We start from the raw sequence: 24,726 nt of genomic DNA, 5'->3' as shown, positions 1-24,726 counted from the left end.
AGCAGGTTCCCTGGAAATCACTAAACACGCTACTGTCGCAGTCTCCCGTGATCTTGTTAAGAGAAAAGTAAATAACAGCTAAGCATCAAAACCAATGTCTTTACACAGCAGCAGCTGCTGCTGAACTATTAACAACTGCGTTCAGGGGGAAACTACAGTTTGGAACAAATTTGCAGTGAGTTTGCGCTGTCGGTTAAATGATCTATGTGGTGTGAGGGAAAGTCTAAAGGGAACGAGCCCTCCCCAGAGGTGCCTTCTGTCTGTATATGGGTCAGGAACAAGAGCAGCTAGCATTTATTTCCTTTACTAGAAGCGTAATATTCTTAGATTTCCTGAATCTACAAATATGATTGCTGATGGCTTAAATGAACACTAAAGAAACCCTTCTGAATGCTGGTTTTGTTTTCAGTAAATGAGTGGCTGTGTAAAATGAGAGGTTCTATTTCAATACTGAAGCCTCTAGACATTTTTATGTGTAATGAACTGTTTGCATTTTCACAAGGGCTATGCCTTGATTATCTTAATAGCACATAATATATTAACATAACAGCGGTTGAAGTTTTGAACTTGGCAAACGCAAACATAAAACATTTGCATTAGAAAGCACGATTCCCAACTCTAAAATTAGGGTTTTCGTTTCTGGAGTGCAATCTTTTTGATCACACACACACAAAAAATAACCTATTAGTCTCAACGTGCAGCAACATGAAATCTTATGTAAATTCCGGCAAATTTGCATAACATAAAATCATCAGTAAGGGTTGCCAGGCAACAGTACGCTTGTGCTCTAAGAGCCTGTTGATGGTCTATCCACTCTGTCGAGCTGTTTCAACCCAATTTGCCCTAGGGATTTACAAAAGAAAAATTTATCAAGACATTATGTTAGGTAGAAAAGCTGAAAATGTGAGACGGAATAGAGGTACTTTCAGACTGAATGAGACACACACAAACCTGTATGAAAGGTGTTTCAGGTTACAGTGAGTGAACACATTAAAGTCCATGTAGTCGTTCTTCTGGGGAACATTAGCACGCACAAACACTTCAATCCATTACCAGAAGGATGATTTGTTAAGAGCTTTTGAAGGATGCAAAAAAACAAGAGTAAATAACAAAATATCATAATCCCTCATTTGGTTTAAAATCGTATTTCTAATCCCAAAAATTTTAACTATTGCATATAATGTAATTGCCGTTTTTTATTTGCATTGTCATATAAGGTTTGCTGGTTCACGGGGTACTTTTGAGACAGAATTTGATCTTCAGAGCCATCATAAACACATTTGGATACAACTGTTTTGCATTTGCAAAAATAAATAAATTAAAAATCAAATAAAAAAAAACATTTAATTCCATAATTTTATTCATGTATTTCCAAGTGAAGCAGCGCATTCCATCAGGAAAATTGCGGTGTTTGCCTTTTATATGTTTTTATTTTAAAATAATATGCACCAATTATTCAGTCATCAAGTCACATTTTACCAATTAATTTCCAAGACTGATCCAGGCTCTTTTCTACTGAATATATAAATAAATAAAAATAATTTGATAAAAACTGAACTATATAAAAAGACCAATGTCTGGTTAGTGTAAAATTTGATTAAATTAAACTTAAAAAGTCAGAAAAAATAATTATAAAAAGTTATTATTCACCACTTAATAAAGATATTCCAAAGATATAAAGATATTCCACAGATATAAAAAAAAATGTTTTGTTTTTTTGTTTTTTAAATGTTATGAATTTCCATTTAATATAAATTTCAGTGGACTTTTTTGAGCTTCCTTGGCCTCTGATGAAAAAAAACAACAACTATATATATATATATATATATATATATATATATATATATATATATATATATATATATATATATATATATATATATATATATATATATATATCCCAGTCTATAACAACATGTCCATATAATAACTGTTGTACCAAATGAATGTTATTTATACACTTGGTCATTAAAGTTATCATTCTTTATTTACATGATTTTATATTTGTACATTACATATTTTCTGTGGGAGAGACAATATTTACTTGAGCTTCAGCTTATCTTTGGTTGAGCTCAGATAATAATTAGTGGAGCTTCTGCAGATTCCCCAGGGTCACAGACCCCCTGCATTAACTAATGCTAATTTATACAACTTCAGTAGAAATTAACACTAACTAAGATTAATAGCCTTAAAGGTGTTCATTTATAGTTAATTTTAGCTATTGCAGTAACTAATGTTAATGCATAGGATTTATCTAAAGCATTTTCGCAAGACCATTAATGAACTTAACTACATATATATATATAGTGTGCTGAATATTTTAGATTGAATCTGTGTGTATGATTCTAGCAGGAGGCACTTCTAATGAGTACTGTAGGCTATACTTCAATGCAATTTTCAGTGTGTCTAGTTTTTATCTGTTTAAGAATTCTCTGGGATGCATCATGCTGTTAACAGAACGTTTAATGCCTAAAGGGCATTTTTAAAAACTGCATTAAAACCATTCCCCAACTACAGGATCAATTATGTTAATTTGCTTTTATTAACATAATATTCTGATGTTGGCTACACATATCCTATGAAACAGGGAGCTGTTTCTGTCATGTTTCAAATGGGCTCCGACAAATCACTTGTTAAGAGAGAATTGGTGCAGTTTAATTGTCTTGAGAGAAGGGTATTAGGTGCGATCAAACCAGAGAGCCCATTTACACAGCATTCAGAGAGTAGCGGGAGTTTTTTTTCTTTTTCTTTTTTTCACGAGAAAGATGAGTTCACAGTGAATTGGACAAGCCGTCATATTCCAGCAGTCTGCCAACGTGATGGAAACTGCTAAGTGTTGGAATCTGAACTAGGCTCCGACTGAGCAATGACAGACAATAAAATGGCATGGAAACCGCTTTCGGATAGCTCGACTTTACCGAGGTTTGAGAAGTGTGCGGATGTAGCTGCAGGCGAAGTTGCATGGCAAACAGCAATGGCATAAATGGAGAAAGGGGTGGGCGGAAGTTAAGGAAGAAAGGCACAAGGGAAGCGGATGTCCTCTCCGCTTGATATGGAACAGTTCTTTTAAATGTGTGGCTGCCCATAGGCCTGGCGTGAGCGGAGTCTTGCCAGTGGCACTTCATTCAGTTTGACTTGAAATGCAAGACACAGCTTATCCAGGAAGTTTTTGTTGGGATCCCACACTGCTCTCTGGCCCAGTATATCTGTCTGTTCAGAGCACAGTGTCTTCCAAACGCTCTTTGTTGTTAGTCCTTCTATAAAGGGCCACTTATTCTTCCAAGGTCGGCTGTAGCTGTTTTTGTGATCTATACGTCGCTGCTTCATTTCATCTTAAGAGGCACTCCAAAAACAGAAGGTAAACAGAATGTATATCTTCGATAGAAACATCCGAGGGTTTCAATGAAATATTTCAGCCATCCTAATGTAATCATCGGTTTCCGACCACGCTTCTTTTTCATAAGCAGTCACTCTTGGTTATTGCCGCAGCAGTTAACGCCAAGGACAGCTCATAATGCGCTCCTCTATTTATCCAGCACTTCTAATAAAAACAAAAGGCCTGTGATATAAAAGTCCTCTGGGCTACTAAAGCCCTGGTGTAAATTTTTGGCTGTCCTTTACAGTCTCCTTAACCCTTAAAGTCGACATCAAGTCAAAATTGGCCCTGTTTACTTGCTTAATACATGTTCCTGGTATGACTATACACAATTCATTAGTCTTAGTTTATGGCAATAATAGCAAATAAAAACCCTTTCACGCTCTCAAGGTAGCTGATACTGCTGCATGTTGTCGTTTGGACTGCTTTGGTGCTATTTTTTTAATGAAATGATTGCAATTATTTGTTTATGTTTAGGTTTAGCTGTTCAAATCTGTTTTTGTAACTGTAAATGTTAGATATGAATGACTACATATTAACAAAGAGACTAGGCTGCTTTTATATTGGTTAGGTTTAGGGGTCAGGAACACAGATGGCAGCAAAAAGGTTTTACCGTCACAGGCCAACTGAGCAACTGCCATTGAGATGAATGGGAATGCTAACGGATAGCTTTCTACAGGTATTATTCATATTAATGAATATGACCTGGTCTGTTCTGTAGAACGGCAGTTTTCGCCAGCCTGTCGATTCCTTATTGATAAAATAAGTTCCCACTCTGCATTTTAATCATGCTGCACTTGGAAATACCACACGTTACAGAAGTAAATTTGGTTTCCAGTCAATCTTTCACCTCAGGTTGATACTAAAATCTGTGTGCGCTAAATTTCCAGAAGTAACAAAAGATAAAATACTATGACAAATGCCGAGGAATGAGAGAGAATGCAAGAAGACCACAGGAGGGTTTGAGACAGACAGGAAAGTGAATACCATCTTGGATTGTTAGAAGTCAACATTTCGGCATTAGTTCCCTTGCCACATTGTGCCCTTTCCGATATGTAAATCTGGGCTCAATCCATTGTCACTTTGACCCTCTTCTCCTGCTCTTCAGAATGGGATGCACTTTACATTGGGAGCTCTTTACACTGACGCATAGGTCACAGAGGCTGTATTAGCTCACTGTAAAAACACTAGTGTGTGGAGACCAGATGGACTGCCGTCCTCTGAGGCTTATATTATAGAAAGTGCTATAGTGGGATGGGAATCTTATTCAGAACTGGTGCAGTCATTTTCTGTCAACGGTTCTTCAACATTTATGTTTTAATGCTGATACAGATGAAACTCTGCAGTGAAAGGGCGATGAATGCAAAGCAATATCAGAGAGAATAGAATATAGAAATATTTAATGAAATGGTCAAAAAGATCAAAAAATCTCATGTTATCATTTTGAATCAGTCTAGTGACTAACTTGTTCATTTATATCATATTTATAATGTAAAGGTAAAACATTAAAAAACATTAAAATTGGATTTCAAAACATTATGCAAAGTATATAAAAATTAATTGTTTATGGTATTTTTAAGGAACCAGCTTTATTATAAAATCCTTCTTAAAACTCCTAGGGCTAAATTACTGAAATCAAATGAATGCAGCGTTTGACCTATAAATGTAAAATATTAATTGCCTATGCATAAGAAACGACATCAAATCCAGCCTGAATTCATCATTCATTGATGTTATCAATGGTTGATAAATCCAAGGATTATGCATTTGATTTGAAGTGTTTAAAAATCTGATTTCCACTGATGTGTTTAACATCTGCCATATTAATGCAGACATGTTGGGACTTTGAATATTCTCAATGAAAAATATCAGAGTTTATGGGAACTGCAACATGATGCCATTAAATCCAGATGCACTATAAAGGACATTTGAAGTGACAGAGCTTTCTCGCCTCAGGTGTCACAGCTGCCACCTCTCTCAAACAATGCATTACTTCAACTTAACCTCACAGTGTGATGCAACACACCTAGTGGCCTCCAATGCACATCTAAAACAGCATTTCATACAAAACAAAAAGAAAAATCATGCATTTTTAAGAGTTTCATAAAAAAGCGCTTTAAAAGATTGACTTCACTACTCTAATCTTTTCCGAAGAGATTTAAGACATGAATCACTGGGTGATAATGATTTTGCCAAGTAGGGCAAGTTCCTGGAGCAGCATCCAAATTGACCCAACAGATTTTAGGGTTAGGGTTACGCCAAGGGCCATGCTAGTTTGACATACTGTAAATGCTTTCCCGGAGCAACAAAACATGTTGATCAAAGAATGTGCTGATGCTCCAACTGTATCTGTACAAACACTGTTGATGACATTGGTGATGTGATGTAATTAGATGCATCTGTGTTGTTCTGGAAGAGGAACTGTAGCTTTCATTTTAATGTACGCTAATGTCGAAATTATTGTACTTTGAACGGCAGAGTCACAACTATATTCAGACATTTTAAAACAGAAAGGCTGATAATGAAGTTTTTGCTATCATTACAAATTGTAGCTTTCCTCTTTTAATGCTTTTTTATTTATGTATAGTGTGATAAGCTCTTGACCTTCTGAAAAGTATGTCATTTATTTTAATGAAACTCTGAGCACTCATTGTATTGTACCACTTTGTTTGAAAAAATTAATCTGTATGTATATGTAATATAAAGAACCGACTTAATAAGAGTCAAACGCAACTGACAATTTATTTTAATATTCTGCTATTATGTAGACATAATTATCTGTCATGTTTTAGCCATTTAATCAAATGTCAGCAAGTTCAATCCTCTTATTAGATTGTGTTCTTATCGGTGCACATTATGTGAAATTGATTCTGTATACATAAACAATCATGTTATACACTAAAGTGATTTCTGTTATTGGCCAGTTTCATGTAAGTTAATGAATGCTGTTTAATATTAATCACATGTATAGTTTATTTTTTTCATTTCTTGTCTTGGTGATCATACTATTTTGAATTCTCCTGTACTTCTCTGTATTTCCCCTGCTTTACTAACAGGAACCCATTCCAAAAAACAGGGCGAAGATTTATCCGATAACGACGGTGATGAAGATGAAGGTATTCACTTTGGTGACGAAAGACAATTGCATGTCTTGGATTTTTTTTTTTTTTCTGTACTTTGAATGCAGCCCTCCCTTTTGCATCTTTTTATCTTCTCTCAAGAGTCATCTAAGTCTTTGTGTGTCTGTGGAGGATGTGGAGTGTCTGGTATACTTCAAGACTTAGCATGTCAGGGAGATTTTCAAGAGTGAGAGTGAATTGCGTTGGTGTAGCGGGGTTTTGTATGTTTTCTCTTTCTTCTGTTTCTGTTGTATATGCTATATCTGAGCCTTGCATTATTTTAATTAGTTCAGTGGTTCTCAACTGGTTTTGCTTCACAACCCAACATAGACTCAAAAGTATGTATCATACAAAAGTTACAAAAATGTACTTAGAATTTTATTAGTTTTTATTATCAACACGATCTCTTAGCTAATCATAGATATTTGTACATGAAGTACTACATTTTAGAGTTGAGGAACTGGGACTCGAGTACAGTTTTTTAAAGGACGCAGACTTGTCACAGACTCAGATGGATGGAGTCTCATTTAGTCGTGTAATAGCTATATAGAATAGTATAGAATTTGATCCTAGGCCATAATACAGTGCAAAGACATTTTTCATGATATGGTAATTCAAATGTATTTTTTTGTGGATTGGCTCCTATATATATATTTCTAGCATGCAGGACTAGTGCAGTCTGTATTCAGCAACATGGAGACACATATGAGGCAAGCATGGGGTGTCACAACACAGTTTTTAAAACAGGCGAATGGATTTAGATGAGGAGAGAGAGGCTGACAAGTTGTGGTAAGAGGATTAGCAACGGAGGAGGAAAAAGCATGCGCGTGAGAGAAGTTGCCAATCAGCAAGAGCATTGTTCAATTTCAGCATTTATCTTGGGATATTCTGGGCTCAGGGTGGATTTCTGGTGAGATTAGAATAGGGAAAGTATTCTTCCCAAGTTACTGTGAAAGGCTTAAACCCCAGAATCTATCTCAAAGCGTGTTATTATTGTTCCTTTATGCTTCTGAACTGACAATAGATTTTATAGGTGAGGGACTTGTTCGGTGCTGGATTTATGGTGTAGCTGTACCCCTCTACTGTTCTTTGTTGGTTTAGACCAAGTGCTACTCTCAGTTCTCAGCTCTTGTGTTCAGGTGCTGCAACAAACCAGGTACACTGGCTTTGTGTTTGCCATTCAACTGTTGTACTGCACAGCAGTGTCCAAGGCTGAAATGCAAACTGAAGCACCTCACGTTTGAAGCGACTCAGTCAGCAGTATTAACAGCAGTGTTAATCGATACACTTTCTTCAATACCAGCGGAGGCAGAGGCCTTGTAATGCACACGTCTTAGCCCTCCACGTGTAGGGAAGCTTCCCTCGGGAGGATTTGGACTTCCAATCTAAAGCGGTGGCATTACGTTTGCAATTGGCTGGTTCAGACAATCCAATTTCTGACTTGTGCAAATGTGGTGGCTCTCCGTGAAAAATCCAGTAGGTAGGCATCAGCAGTGTGTCCTTCCAGAGGCTTTTCCACTTGGTCTGGAGGTTGCATTTATGGCCATAGCAGTCCCAGTGGGACGTGGATTCAGCTCTGGATAGAGATGTAGTCCACCAAGATGTCCATGTTCTAGCCCAAGGCATGCTTTTGCATGAGGTGCCAATTACCCTGCATCAATGGCCTGCCTATTTTATCTTGACTCTGAATGGCTCAGGGGTATGGCATCTACAGTGACAATAGGGAACATGGCTTGTGAAGCATACCGGAACATGAAAATAAAGCAAGAATACAAAGCAGGCAAAGGTGGCAAATGAGCTGGCCTAGACTGGGAAACTGTGGTTAGTAAATAGATGAGCCTACACTGAAGTTATCAAATGTAAGAGTTATACAAATTAGTTTTGACACTTGAACAGCGCTGAAATGATATTCCACTTGAGCCAACTATATATCAGTATCCCCCTTTGTCTAACAAGGCGTGCAAGTCAAAGGAACTATACCCGGACACAGAAACTAGAACTGAGCTGCCACTGCATATTTGTGAAATATAGCAATAGTGAGCATGACACATTGTTCACCTTACAACCTCTACTCCTCTCTGACTACATACAGTAGTATCATTGTGAATCTAGGCCAGTCTTCCTTGGCAAACAATTCTAGCCGACATCACCACACACTTAACCCTCAGCCGGGTCAGCCAGGAGCCTTTAGGCATAAATTAAGGCAACTGTGCGAACACATCCCAGTCTTTCCATCTTTTTCTGCTCACTAAAGCGGAATCCCCATTTATCCACTTCTAGGTAGGAATTGGGTGTAAAAGGAAGTTAATATGTCAGTATTATGTCCAAGCTTTTATTTGTGAACAGTCATAATCTGGTTTATGTATAGGACGAATACATTGGGACTTGGGGTTTAGCCCAGATGTCTGTCTTTAGCTCTGAAATAGACTGAGCTCATATGACATAATGTAACTAGCAAGCTGTTGGCCTTATTTCAGTCAACAGGCTTGGCACAAACAGATTGCAGTACCTATCGTCTGTAGAACATCATTGGCAATTAAGTCAACCTCAGGTGCTACTTAACAAAGCTATAACACATCCTACCAGTACAGTTTGCACTAAGGTATGCTTTTACGGTACTGGTACATTAGGTGTGTGTTTGGGCACAGGGAGCTAATTCTGTATGTGGAGCACGGCAGTAGTAATATATTGCATTTGGCTCAAAGAAGACTTACCTTGTCTCCTGTGTCTGCTCTCATCCCCACTGCTGACAAACAGATGCATATAGCTATTGCTTGGCTTGCTTATCCATGTGCCCTAATTGGACAAAAGAGCCCTTCCCTCCTCCAGACACCAGCCCTTTTCCCATGGTGCCAGTGGGCAGGCCAGCTCCACCTGCTTGGGTGTTAGGATGGATTTCAGTCGGCCTCCAGACTAGAACAGAGTTCAGTACCCACCGTCACACAGGATGGGTTAAATTAACAACTGCCCAAATTGGATGTATGCCTGGTCGTTTAATTTTGTGCCAACAGTTGAAGGAACAGACTGGAAATTTTTATGGCTTAAATCTATAGGTTGCGTTGTAAACTAGTGATTTTAAAGAGGTCATATGACGCTACTAAAATGAACATTATGTTGTGTATTTTGTGTAATGCAATGCATTTATGTGTTTATTAACAAAAAATATACTTAAGGTCTGTTCACACCAAATAAAGCAACACAGGCTCACTGGAAATATGTGCTTGTGGCAACATTTATGCAACACCATTATTACTTACCTGACTGGTATCGCAGCAGTTTCAAAGTTAAATGTTCAGTGAGTAGCACTAAAACATGTGTTCAGTGTGCAACTGTGGCTATTACATTAATTGGCACAAGCACATATTACAGTGTTTTTCTTACATTGGTTCAGATGCATATTGCAGCGGTTGAGAACTCAAATGTCCAGGCAGTGTCGCTAAAAGATTAATGCTTTATCATGTTAGAAAATAACACTCACCAAACCCAAACCTAAACCAACCTGATAATAATAATAAATTCAAAATTGATATAAAAACATTTGCTGATGCAACCGTGCTATTTTAACTTGTACGCTGGTTTGAGCTGTTTTGTCAAAGTGCAATATTATGTCAGTACATAATATTGTGCAATGAAAAGTTTTGCAGAATAGCTGAAGGATGTATTTTCAGTGAGCCTCGGTGGCAACCGAATTTCAGGTGCAAAAATATTTTAATTTGATTGAATGTCTGTTAATGCCTCTGTTCAGACCTACACAAATGATCACATATCATCAATCCAGCAGATTTCTCTTTTTTGTTGTTGTCTTTTTTTTTTTTTTTTTTGGAGAGGTGTTCTCTAATCTCTTTTCCATTGCACTGCAATTAAAGCTGGCCAACCAAAAAAAAAAAAAAAAAAAATACTTACAAACACATTTTGTTGAGTGACAAAGTGAATATCAGAGGAGAAATACGGAACTAGCCCTCTTGTCTTGTCTGTGTACTTGTTTTTTTTTTTTTTTGTTGTTGTTGTTGTTGTTGTTGTTTGATAAACCCCATAAAAGATTAAAAAAAATCTGAACATATGTTTGAAAATTTGTGAATACTGTTTTACTTCCTCTATATTTTCTAGTTTTAGAAACAGGAAGTCATGTAGCATTTTGTGTAGCAAGTTACTTGGGGTATTTATGTTTTTTTCTGTAATTGATACCGAATTCAGCAAGTGAAATTCTCTTCATTTAGTCCATTTGTGATTTTTTTTTTTTATTATTATTTTTTCATTGGTCTGAACAGACAAATCGTATACAAAAATTGGGCCAAATTTTGTGCTGGTAAAAACAGGCCTTCAAAACTGAAAGAGAGTCCTGAACTCTATCTGCTAAAGAAAGCAGAACATCATAAAGAGTTGAGGGTAAACTCTTTCACCCGGGCTATTTAGCAATCACCCAGACACCCTAGCAGTGTGGTGGTAGATATTTGTAAAAGTCTGTTTTCCTTGGCATCAGTCTCAGGAAATTGTTGCAAATTCTTGTTTTTCATCATAATGCAAATGAGAGTATGGTCATTTTTCATAATTATAAGCTCTCTGCAGGTGTGTGTGCGGTAGTGCTTTTGGTGAGCAGCGTGTGAGGTGTCTGATGTGGCGTATGCATGGTGGCGCAGTGAGTTTCAGAGCAAGCTGTCTACAGCCTCCCCCTCCCTCTTCTGTCTCTCTCTCTCCTCCTCGTTCACTTCAAAGAGCACATCAAACCACCTGTCTCTGTGTTTGTACCATTATATTTAATGCACAAACACCGCAGCCCAGCCTCAAGAAACCACCTTCTTCAAAGGTCACTCATCCCATCTGGATTAAGGTTGAGCCATTGAAATCAAAGCCTAAAAATTGCCACATGCAAACCTTTTGCATTTCACTTTGCCAATATGTGGCATTAAAAATCTATTAAAAGTTGTGGTGCAAGCACTGCAGCATCAGCATACCCCGCATCCCAGTATGCCTACTCTCTTACTAAACTGAGTGCGAATAGTGAAATGAGTAGCATGTCCCATTTTGCAGTATTCAAAGACAAGAAATACCCAAATGATATTCTACTTCTGAAGCGTGCATCAGAATGACATAAATATGTATAGTTGTATATAGTTTGAGGGAGACACTATATAAAGGCTGCATGTGTATATTATGTATTTTGCTGCAGAGTCCGAGCCATGCTGGCTTCAGTTATATTCAGTCTGACCTGGAACTGTCCATCTTCAACATTTATGTTATCTGTGATGAGCTCAGCGGTGGGGTCTAAAGTCAAAACCACAGCTCGAGAGCTCATACAATGCTCACAATAAGAATGTTTGACAGATTCCATGTTTTACAGCCTCAGTGCTCGTCTGGGCCACTTATCAGTGCTCACGCTGTCCAGTTCCTCTAGAGTGACAGGCCGCTGAGAAGTGGCCCGTTGAGAATTTTGAGAGGTTCACAGATAGCCTGACGCGTCCTCCTCCTGAGCTTTGAAGAGACGCTGAGCGCTGCCGCCCAGGTCTGACATCCACCATATTTGAACACCCTAATCACAACTCTGATGAAGATGCAGAAGACTTTGTGAAGAAGGTCGTTCTACCCATCGTGCGCTCAAGAGGTGTTAAGTGTTGTTTCATTTATAAGGGAGCAGGGGTCTTCACCTTCTTTAGTTCACTTGGAGATGATTGATGGAGGTTATATAAAAGAATAGATGCATGCCGCCCGCTGTTTTTGAAGATGAAACATACTGTATGCATTTGTTTGTGAGTCTGTGTGTGTGTGTCAGAGTGACTGAGTCATGTGTTCATGTCTAGGAACATATTTGTACATTCATGAAGCTGACATTTTAGTTAATGTTCTATAGTTTCACCCCTTCTGTTCACGGTCAATTATGTCCTGTTCATTCAAATGACGTGTTTGTGAAATGCAAGTGTCTTTACAATGCATTTTAATCAATATTTCTCTTCTTTTTCCTCAGGATGTGAATTCTAAATCTTTTTTAATGTGTCTTCAATGGGATAACTTGATTTTGACATTATATATGATTATTTGATAGAGAAGAGATCAGTTAGCAGAGTGTGATGCTTTTATGTCACATCAAACCAACATGATGCAAATCGACAAAAGAGGTTACTGATAACATTGACATGACTAATCTTCGATTGTTTTTCTAATTGATCTTTTTCATTCGGTATCTCATCCTGTGCACCCCTTGTGCAGGAAATCTTGTGCATTTTTTCTCTCTCACCTTCTTTTTTCCCACTCCATACATTGTCTTTCTTCCGTACGATAAGTGTCAACAGAGAATTGTCATTTCAAAGCAGTGCCTTATCATACTTCTCTCAGATACCAGATAAATCTTTAAATGTTCCCGTAAATGTTTCAGTTGCCGGATCTGAAATGGAAAAAATTCTATACAAATCAGTCCTCGCTTGTTCCATCAGATCAGAAGCGCATCGTGTGAATGCATTCTTGCCATGTAAAGCAGACGTTAAGCGTATTCAGTGCCAGTGATTGCAAATAAGATGCTTTTTTTTTTTGCAAGATAAAGCCAGCCGGTAATTTGCTGTGTCCACATACATGCAAATAAGCGCATCTTTAATAGGAGGGCTTGAATGCAAATGGGGCAAATGCACTGGAGTGGTGTTTGCCATTAGCCATTCTCAAAGATTGTGAATTTTGATCTGCCGTATCCATGGCAACCCTCAACAACACAGCGTTTTGAGTCTAAGCCCAGTAGTGCTCGCTTCCCAAACGCTTCTGTCTCTGTCATTTTAGAAGAGAGACAGTTTTCACAGCTTGTGTTCTTTTTCTGTTTTCTGTTATGTGATTAGCAGAATATAACAGACTGATAATGGTCGATTGATTAATTTCTATACAAAAGCATTTAATGAAATAAGGAACATACGGTGGTGCATTTTAAAGGAATAGTTTTGCCAAAAATAAAAATCTTCGTATAAACCTGTACTATAATCTTTCTTCAAGGAAACACTAAATGATATCTTGAATAGAATGTTCAAGCTTCTGTTTTCTATTTTATGAACCTGAATGGTGGTGTAGCCTACTGACAAGCTCCAAAAATGAGTCCATACAATGTGTGCACTGTTTCTTATAATATATCTTTTAAGTCATTCTTAATAAAAAAAAACATGTAAGATATAAATGGGCTATATGTAAGACTCTTCATGTATTAATCACCTTTTTAATTGCCAGGGTGTGAACAGCTGTAAGAAAACTAAAAAAAACTAAAAAAAAAAAAAACACGACAAGACATTCTCCTACTTTCAAGATTGGCTATGGAGGATATTAACGTGAAGGACTCGGGACATTTTTGCAGGGAAATTGTGACGTTTATGCATGCTCCTGAAAACCTCTCTTCCATAACAAATGCGTATACAATGTTCCGAATGAGCTCTTCTGTCCTTAAGTGTCAATGTTACAAGTAAAGAAATGGATTAATTCAAACTATAATCTTACATAACTATATATATAGTCTCGAATATACTTTATTAACAGCGTCATTTTAATGACCTCATCTGTCGACATGATGCCTGTGAAATGCAGAGCTGGTTCAGTCATATTGATTATATCACTATGATCAGATGCTTTCTTAACTGCTGTTATCTCACTTGTCATTTTCGCTGTGTGTTTATTTTGTTATTGGGAGGAAAGCGTGAAGCACATATTTACATATTCATTTAAACATTGCTCTCAGCCATGTGGGGGATATCTGTTAATAGTGGTATCATTGCAAATGTATTTCCAACTTTGTCTATCAGGGCTCTGTTCAGTCATCTGTACGTTCGTTGTGCATGAGTGCAAGCACGAGCAAACAAGATGACACTTTCAATTCACTTTACAAGCAAATGTGTCGCCATTAACAAGGTTTTCTGACTTCTACACACTGTTTTTTTAAGGTTTTTAACTAATACATTTTTAGTGAATAATCGCATACATTTGCATCTGACTTCAGAATGGACTGCTTTTATGGTTTTTGTCCTTTTTGGAGTTTGCCAGTATAAAGCACTGTTCACTTCTGCCTGTGATGATTTTGCATTTCACATAAGCAAAACAATAATATGTGGTCAGAACAATATGAAGGTCATTTTAATTTTTGGCAGAATGATTCCTTCAGCGTTCTCCCTTAAACTCTTCTGTGTCTAACAAGACCATTAAATATGAGATGATCTCATCATTTAGCCCACTAAAGCATGTTAGAGCCGCCTGCAATAGCCAGTTAGGTTCTGACCTTCCATATGGCTTCATCTGTTCATATCTGTTTTGCGCATACTGTTCATTATGAGAGACAAATGACTCTGCTGATACGAGATGCATCTCAAACTGCAATTGAGCTGGTAGCTGGTATCTGGGAGGAGTGTGAGATGCACTGCTGTGTTGAATCTTGCTCTGACGGGGCAGTGGGGGAGTGAGAGTTTAATGGTGGCCACTCTTGCAGACATACGAGACACTGGAGCCAAGCCTGTGATGGTGTACATCCACGGAGGATCATACATGGAGGGCACCGGAAACATGATTGATGCAAGCGTGCTGGCCAGTTACGGGAACGTCATCGTTATCACGCTCAACTTTCGAGTCGGCGTCTTAGGTAAGCCATTTCCCTTGTTATATAATGTTTTCCAGGAGCAGTCAAATTGCAGAAACTTAGCACTTACTAACTTATCAGAGAATGATTACTGCAACAATGTTTGCTAATGGTGCCTGTGGCACAGTGTTCAGTAAGACCTCTATTTTTACATTTACTTGAATGATAAGTTGAGTGCTTTTTGCTGAATCAGTAAATGTAAAACATTGAAGCATGAATGCAGAAACATTTCAAGAGTCTGAATTAAGGAATAATGCTCACAGCTATATAAACTCTTATCAAAGTTCAGTCTACTTGGCTTTTTTGGCTTGCACAGTGTTGTGTTGATTACTTTTTTTAGCAGATGAATACTGAATCCAAATATATCCCATATACCAAAAATAAAAGAATGAGCTTTAGGTAAGTGCTTATTCAGCAGATGCATTATTCTGCATGTATTAAAGCAGCAATCATTTTGGAGGAACTTGAAATCATATTTCTTAATCAAGAGCTCATTTGTGACTCTCTGCTGGGTTTGAAGCTACAGGCCCACATCTGTTAAGGACTGATCTACAACTGTAGGAATATCTTGAATACTGTGGGTTAAAATCGTGTTATGGTTTATAAAAGTAGAAATATGTAGATATGTATGAACATCAAGGTAGACTGAGATATTTTCGAAACAAGTAAAAAAACAACTTTTTTAGGCTCCTAGTAGCTGAATTATACATATATCAAGCATTTTACAAAAGATTTCACTGTGGCATAAAACTATCTGTTATATTGAGTTCAGATTTAAGCACATATCCAACCAGTGCTAGTGTTTCACGGTAGGGGAGGTGGAAATACATGCATGCTGTACAGCCTGACTTTCAATAAGAGATTATATAAAAAAAATAAAAAAAAATGATGCAGATGGAGAAGTGGTATAGTCTTACAAACTGCAACCATGAAAACAGATTATGATTCTGTACAAGTGTAATGCTGACATTTTGGAATATTTTTATTTGGTACATTTTTTTTTATAATCAGAACTCAGTTAATAAATGATATGCTCTAAATATATAAATATTTATCAGTTAGTTTGCATGTAAACATGCTCAACGTCAAGTTTAAAGTGTCCCTGCTGTCACAAATTATATTACTTAAAACTCATCTTTAATAATTCAAATAATTTTTTTTTCCAATTGAATTGATTTCTTTTTGCCTTAAAATGACTTGAATATAACTCTTTACCCTTACCTCCTTTAGTACACACAGATCCATTATTATGCATGTTAGTCCCTGCCTACACCCAGACGCTCCAGCTCTTTCTGCTCCGCTTTCACTCTGTTAACAGAAGTAGTCAATGCCACAAAATGGCAGGTGGCCATATTGGATTCATTGGATTAAATGTTTTGAATGAGAAACTGTTTCCAGAGAAGAACAGGAAGCGTGAACTTGCTGTCTATAAGTTCATGTATCAATGGCAATGCATTTTATGTATCTTTCCCTAGAATGTCAGGCGCGTACAGTTACTTTAATTAATATCATTAGCCTTTGGTTTGACTACCTTATCAAACAGCTCTAATGCTTTGCTAATGTTTCACATACCTTGTTCCTGCCAACCTCAGATGGCTAATGGATATGAAAAGTCCCACCGACATGTTAACAGAACTGGTTACATGTTTATGACGACAGGAAACAGTGCTGCTTTAAAATGCAGTTTTCTATACGCTGCAGTTTTAAGGAGAAAATTCCCAGCGATGTTATTGACTGATGAATCTGCATCGTTTGTTTTTAAGCATTTCCGAAAACTTCCGAGAGGCAAACAATGTTAAATACTTGATTTTAACCACTGGGGACTTTGAGTGTTTCATGTACATTTGTTTTGCTCTGACAATTATTTTAATGATTATTAATTTCATTATTCATTTTTTTTATTTATTAAATTTAATATATGTGCAAAACTGAACTAAATTAACATATATATATATATATATATATATGTATTTGTATTTATTTATAGATTACAGAATATACCTTTAATTTGTAAAGTATTTACATATTACAAAGAATCATTAATGCATGGTGTTTAAAAATTAAAATTTTTAAAATAAATTAATTTAATTTAAATATATATATATATAATATATATTTATGCTGTTATTATACAAATTTAATACCACTCACCCTGGTTGTAAAAATTATAATTACTTGCAGTAGTTCCTTTTTTTTTTTTTTTTTTTTTTTTTACTGGTCGTATTCGGGATTTATTTCACAAAATATGTTTTGCTAGTACAGTCTCTACAGGAATGATTGCGGCACTGTGAACTTTGCATTTTCCCTTTATTAAAACACAGGACACCCCTCATTTGCATAGTGACAGCTGCTACAAATATAAATGAAATTCAGAGCAGAGTGAACAATTCCAAGGAAGCAAAATAAATCAATAAAAGGATATTAATACAAAAAAGAGCATGCTATTAATTATGCAGCTTAAAGGTATGAAGAGAGAATTATAGCGTTTTATAAAAGATTCCACATTTACCTTGTGGCTATTCTGACATGTGTATGCTCCATGAACACGGCTGTATGTAGGTTACACGGGTTTGATGAAAAATTCATGTATTTATGCATGAATGTGCCTTATTGGAGAAGCACGTAAAATAGCACTCTAGAATGAAAATAGCACTCTAGATGTGAGCAGATCCAGCCTGGAAATTTGCGACACAATAGCAGAGATCTCCACACTGTAGAGTCTTTATTACCGAAGCCTGTTTAATAAGTCTCGCCGGAGTTTTATCATCTCACTGCAGTGTTTCCACCTGTCCTGTGGATGCGATAATTATTGCTTCTAAGTGTGGACCCTGTCTCTCCAGGGGCCCTATTTGGAGACTTTCGCATGTGAACTCCACACCATGTAGATGGCTGAGAACTCATTACTGGTTTAATATTTAATTACAAATGCCAGATCACCGGCGAGTCTTTCCTGCTGTTGGCGTCTGGCTGTTTGTGACTGATGGGATATGTGAATACTGTGGCTCTCAGATTTGATCAGACACAGAGTTTGGCCAGAGACAATTTGTTTATAGAAATGCTGTCTTGTTGGGCATCGATTGGCGCGTGTGTGAGCATGTGGATTAGGCCAGGACCCTTTAATGGCGTGTAATGACTCCTAGTCTGGGGGGAGTATCTTGAATCACTGCTCTTTACAAATACAATTACTCACTGGCTCTCCAGAGCATGTCAAATTCTGTTTCCTGTGGGGAAGACTTAATTACTGTTTCCAGATGCATTAAATATTAACAATAGCCACCTCTCTTTTAAAAATCCATGGACCTTTGCCCTTTATGGTGGTAAGCTGGCGGAGCAGTTGCCAAATGTGATTTAGAAAAGATTTGAATTAATACGTTATGAGGTGTATGAGAAATACAGAATAAATCACCATGACTTGTATTTGTATTCATTGAAAACCAAATATAATGCTATTATTTACTTTTACGGCCTATAGATGTGATTTTGAAGCTGTATATTATGGCTGTTTTACAATTGTTTGTTGGTTTTTTCCACAAGGCATCGTAAATGTTTGATTGTATTCCATTACATTCACGACTCAAATTCACATCAGACCATTTACATTTCTATGAACATCATCAATATCAGTATTATCTGCAGCAAACAGTATGCATTTTTTCCCCCTGTTACGAGTCTAATTAAGAAGATCATGTGTTATGTGTTAAGAAAAGTGATTTTCATGCATGGATCGACTTTAAATGGCTGGCACAGCTGCAATGCAAATCAAATTCAGAAATTAACCATTCAGTCTTGTGCTCTTTGTTCGTGAGATGATATTAGGTCGTGGTGCGCAGATTTTCCATGTCACTGACAACTGTGTATTACTGCGAATGGTTCCCGATTAGATTCTGTGAAACCTTTTTAGCACTCAGAGTAAAATGTTGCATGTTCAGCAGCGATGTGAAATTATATTTCATATGACTTCCTCAAAGGCTGTTCCAAAATCCCTTGGCAAATATATGTTTCATCTAGGTCAAGAGCTTGAGATGCATTTCATGTAAAGAGGAAAAGTGGCTGGGTCTTTCTCGGGAAACGCTGCAATTTGTGCATGAATGTGTCATTTTATTTTAAATGTGTTTCCCCACCTCAGGCATGAGAGCAATATAACCTCCACCCAAATATTCAGATTAGCAGGCAAAGCATTTCATTGTTTCTTAAAATAAATCATCTGTGTTATTTTTAGTCAGTATTTTTGGACCATGTGCAAACAAATAAATAAATGTTTTTGTGGAAATGGTGATACATGCTTTAATGAATAGTTTAAAGTTCAAATGAGCAGCTTTTATTTAAAATAGAATTTTGTTGTAACAAAGTAAAAGTCTTTACTGTCACTTTTCACAATGCATTCTTGCTGAATAAAAATACTCTTACTGGGCCCAAACTTGTCTCTATCACTACCATAAATATTTGTGCATTCAGATTCAATATGTGCTGAAAAGCAATGTGATGGGGGGAGAAATTCAGAAGCCATTTTTCAGTTAAACAAAGACCATGTGCTCAGAGAAGGACACCTAATTAAATTATAAAAAACTGAAAGAAATTAGAGTTGTTAAAATAAAATGAGAATTAATCGGAGGGGGGAAACATACTCTGAAATCAGTTTATAGGACAAATTAAAAACTGAAATGCCCAAAGGCTGAAATAAATGTAAGATGATGCCTGTTAATGCGTTAGCTGCCCGGAAGCAAGCGACGAGGTCTTCAAGTTCTCTTTCACAGTCTGCGGTCTCAAAACTTTTCCCAAATGCATCAGATGTCTTTTCAGAAGTTTGTGAAGGAAGACAACAGAATCATCAAGCTTGTTTGTAACTTTTGTGCTCCAGAGCTCCCAGGAGCCTCTGGTTTTCCTCAGGCGTTTCTGATTTACCTCCAGGCCCTGCCGGTTCCAGCGCTCATGCCTCTTGGCCTCTGCGGGTGAAATAAATTACACAGAAACCTCAGTAATAACCACAGTCTCTTTATCCAAACCTGACCTCTGGGTTTGAGGGATTGATCTTCTGTATGATGGCTGCTGTCAAAGTGTCATTTGAGTGCTGTGACATTTGGGCTCTTCCTGGCCTAGTTTTGCACAATTGAAGGATTTGTCAACAGCTCAAGTGAGACAGATCGTGTCACGAGAAACTCTTTCGATTACACCAGCCACAACTTTTTTAGAGCTTTGACTTGTCAATAAAGAGGATCATTTTCAAAAAAGACCATGTTTAATTTGCTTCACCTGCTCAAAGGCAAAATACTAGTTAAAGAACAACTAGAACCTTTTACCGTATATTATACCATTTTATACCGTATCAGATTAGCTGCTTTTGCATGCACCCAAATAATTATGTCACGTAAACACCTCAATCGAACCAAATGAAATTTCAATAGATTTAGAAAGGGACCTGAAATAATCAAATTAGCAGGACAAAACACTAAGCACACAAATGCCTATATGCAATTATTCTAATTAGTCTACATTTGTTTTACTAATTACAAACGTGCATATGTTTTTTAACGTACTGTATTACAAACTGGTCAGTGTAAGAGACTGTGTGTGTGTTTGTGTGTGTGTGTGTGTGTGTTTCTCATATAGGCCTGGAGACTTGAGTTAAGTCTTATAGGCTAGAGTTTGAGATTTGCATGTTGCTAAGCTAAAGGCATGGTACTCCAGTAGATATAAAAAGTGCATAGTACAGAAAAATGCTGGGTGAAATAACTGTGAATTATTCAGTGCTTTGCTGTATTGAATGAAATATATTTATAGTTTCGCATTACTTTTGCATTGTTTTTCAATGAGCTTGTTCCAGTGGATTTTGGTATTGCCTTTTCTGAATGAATGAATGAATGCATGCTTGATCAAAACAAGGCTCTTTCACAGCTGCCTAACATTTCCACAGGCCTTAGCAATGGGAGTCCATCTTTGATGCCTTGAAATTCTCACTTTTTATAAACACTGTACAACTCTACCAGCCATGGTGCATAGCCTTTATTTATTTTTCACTTATGTTGCATAGAGACCAGTCGTCTATATCGGTCTTTGAATTTTCTAATGACAGGGAACTCCACTGGTGAGGTTGATTTTTCTTAAAGAGAGATATTCATTGATGGGCCAAGAATTTTTCATGCAAGTGATGACATTTTGCTGACCTCTAAATCATGGAGTATCTTTTTTTAGAACTGGATGCTGTCTTAAAGTATAAATGGCTATTGGGTGAAGAATTCCCTTCCTCTACTCAGGGCATTAAGTTAATCTATCTTAGAGTAGGCTTATTGGCTGGGGGAATGTGTCCCAACAACCTTAGCGAACAATGTTAAATCTGGTATGAAGCAATTACGTTACAACCCAAAGGCACAAACCAGCTTCATTGGGAAAAAAAAAAAAAATGGAAGAAAATGTGCCTGTGGTGATATTCCTGAAAAATTATATTACATTGTTTCTTTGTGGCACTTTCAAGTCAAGTCAAGACACCTTTATTTATATAGTGCTTTATACAAAGATTGTTTCAAAGTAGCTTGACAAAGCAGTGATGCAAACTTTAAATATTCAGCTCAAGTCAAGTTAGTGTTGTTTCAATTCAATTCAGTAAGCGTGTAAAGCTCATTAATAATCAAACAAGTATAATTCATAAATAAATTGATAAGTGATAAAGCAGCTCTACCAAACACAGTAGTGCAGTTGTTCAGTGTTGATTTAATTCAGTTTATTAACTATGTTCATGTAGAGAAATTTGTCAGTTCCAGTTTTGTTCTCATCTGATAGCGTCAGTGCCATCTAGGGCTGCAACAAACCATTATTTTGATAATCGATTAATCTGATGATTATTCGAATAATTAATCAACTAATCATTGATTATTTCGATGATTAATCAGTAGACATTCATTGATTATTCAGATTTAGCAATTAGTTATAATATTGAGTTATACATATTCTAACAATTAAAGGTAATCACTTCAGCTTTTGAAAGTCAAATAATGTAATTACTGTTATACAATTAATTTATACAAATAAATATATTTGGCACACAAAATATGATGGCAGAGAAACTCTCTTTTTCACCATTTAATTATTTAATCACCTAAAATATATTTTTGTAAGTCATATGGATAGGAAACAAAATAAGTGTTAAGAGATAAGACGTTTTATTTTGGGGATAAACTAATATTCACAACATAATCTCTCTTTAAATACCTTATGGGGTTATGATAATCAAAACAATCCTGAGCTACATCAAGCTTTGATCTTTGCAAACCAAATTATAACTTTAATGATTTTTTTTTATTTGTTTGTTTGTTTGTTTATTTTTTTTCGCTAATAAAAAGATTTTATCATTTGCTAGCTATACGCTGCTTTATAACAGAAAATCAAGTTGTAATTTTAACTGAAAGCGACACAGACTCTGGTTTTAATACTGTAAAGCTGCTTCATTTAAGGCATTAAGTCCTAAATAAATAAAGTGACGTGACTGGACTTTACTGGAGTACTGAACTACAGAGTTTGTGCAAACATCCACATCTCTGTAATCAGATGCTTCTTTAAACTGCTGCCTTTTCCCTGCTGTCAGTTTTTGATGTGTTTATTTTGTAATTGAGAGGAAAGCGAACAGTATATATTTACATATTCACCTAAACGCCGCTCAGCCGCCTCAGGTTTGACTGCGATTGCTCTGAACTGCTGCTGCTGCATCTCTGTTTCTTGAATTGCATCAGAAGAGTTGAATTACAGAATTACATTACAGCTACAGCATCAAACTAGTCAAACCACGTTATTGCAGGCTCTTACATTAGGTCATATGACATAAAACGACTACTCGACAACACAAATATCTGTCGACGTATACGTTGATACGTTGTCGATAATGTTGACTAATCGATTCAGCCCTAGTGCCAGCCTGGCACGACACGCTCATAGCTGGCCATGGGGATCTGTAACAAGGGCTTGAGTGGATGCCGAGGTCTTTGCTGAGGATCTTTGCTGAGGGTTTGTCAAGTTCGAGTGTGAAGGGCAGTGTTGTGGTCATTTTTCTGGTGAAGGTTCACCATCAGGCCTGGTTACAGACCGGATCTGGCTAACTATGGTGACCTCGGGATAAGGAAGATAAATGAATATTATTGAGGTCTTTTTTAACAACGTAACATTTGGTGTAAGGGGAGGTATTCCCGGTTCTGGTTACTTTCAATGAGTTTCATTTAATTTTACCAAACTGATGAACATTGTGTTAACACACCACCTGCACTTAACCTAACCTTGCTGAGGCAACCAAACAATTTCAGCTTGCTTCTATATATGGCCGTTGGAAGAACAAAAAAAGGGGGTCCTCCCTCAAACAGATGTTACTGGTGCCTTTTAATTAAACAGTGGCTTTAATGCCTAAAACGGTTACCACAGGGAAAGGTTCCCCAAAAATTGACTTGGCAGCAAAGGTCTAGTAATTGTTTTGAACAAATACATTTATGTACTATAATTCTTAGTGTTATGACAACAAAGTGTAAGTGTATACAAAGACTATATGATGCCTGTAGTCAATCAAATGATGAATATTTGCTTAATTACCAGCTTGTTTAGTGACAGTATGTGAGCACATAGACAGATGCTTTGTTTACCTGCTGTCTTGCAGGAGTGCAGCAGGCGGGAGTAGTGAAAACACAGAACGTCATTTAATTTATATGTACTCTGAATGAGCCAAGTGGAATGGATTTAAGGAAGCACTATGGGAATGGAGTTCCTTAAAAAGTGAAATGGATTTGAGCTGTGAAAAGTGAACATATATGTACTGAATTAGAGACAGTAAAAGTGTGTGGGTTCAATATCACTGGTCTTAAAAATTGGGTGGGTCTTGTCCCACCCAGTTACAATGGTTCCACAAGTCTTTTATCATGATCCTGTGTTTCATGGGATTCGGGCTTACACTTTGCATTGCAAGTTGCACTTGTACCGGGTGAGCTAAAAAAACACGTTTACAACATCAGAAAAGCCACAAATAGCTGATAATGTCAAAATGTTTGTTTACGGAACATGTACTGAAAGCATTTTGAGATCATAACATAGCATTATGCAAGAAACTGCACAGAAATAAGTTCAAGTTCAAGTCTGCTTTATTGTCAATTTCCACATATACAGTACATACATACAGAGAATCGAAATTGCGTTACTCTCAGACCCCGGTGCATACAGATAACATTAACATTAAAGCCTAAAAAAATAACTAGATCAAATGTAAAATGTAGATACAATTATACAATAAGGGAATTATAAAAAAAAGACATATAATAAAAATACAAGTTAAAAATAAAGTTAAATAAAGCAGCGCAAGGTAAATGACAGATATAGTGCAAATCAATGAAGTGAACAACAGTGCAGTTAAAAGATTTTTTAGTGCAAAAAAATAACTTATTAAAAATATCTTAAGTCTGATTAAAGTGACAAGTGACCAAGAGCAGTTATTTAACTGACTGATGAGGTAGTTCCATGCCGAATGAGGTAGTGAAATAAGTCTTTATTAATAAGTACACAGCAAAATCAATGGTGTAAAAAAAACACCCACAGTGTCAAATTTAACACCAGCAAAGTGTCTATATGTGTCCACACTATAGAGTGTAAATGTTACACTTTTGATAGTGTTAACTTTTTGACAC

General features: G+C 36.7%; 1 protein-coding gene across 3 annotated transcripts in view; it reads left to right on the top strand.

Moving 5' to 3' along the window:
• The window catches only part of nlgn3a (neuroligin 3a), a 169,354-nt gene that overhangs the window by 49,879 nt on the left and 94,749 nt on the right, over nt 1–24,726 (top strand). For 2 of the 3 annotated variants that reach the window (XM_026279856.1, XM_026279857.1), the window contains 2 exons: nt 6,433–6,492; nt 14,933–15,082. In XM_026279856.1, the coding sequence (XP_026135641.1) occupies nt 6,433–6,492; nt 14,933–15,082 (210 nt within the window). The remainder of the gene's footprint in view (nt 1–6,432; nt 6,493–14,932; nt 15,083–24,726) is intronic. The other variant, XM_026279858.1, reaches the window with a different exon arrangement.

The sequence above is a fragment of the Carassius auratus genome, chromosome 14, assembly GCF_003368295.1.
Source record: "Carassius auratus strain Wakin chromosome 14, ASM336829v1, whole genome shotgun sequence".
Taxonomy (NCBI): domain Eukaryota; kingdom Metazoa; phylum Chordata; class Actinopteri; order Cypriniformes; family Cyprinidae; genus Carassius; species Carassius auratus.
Note: the sequence above shows the minus strand (reverse complement) of the source record. Positions and strands in the feature narration are given on the sequence as shown.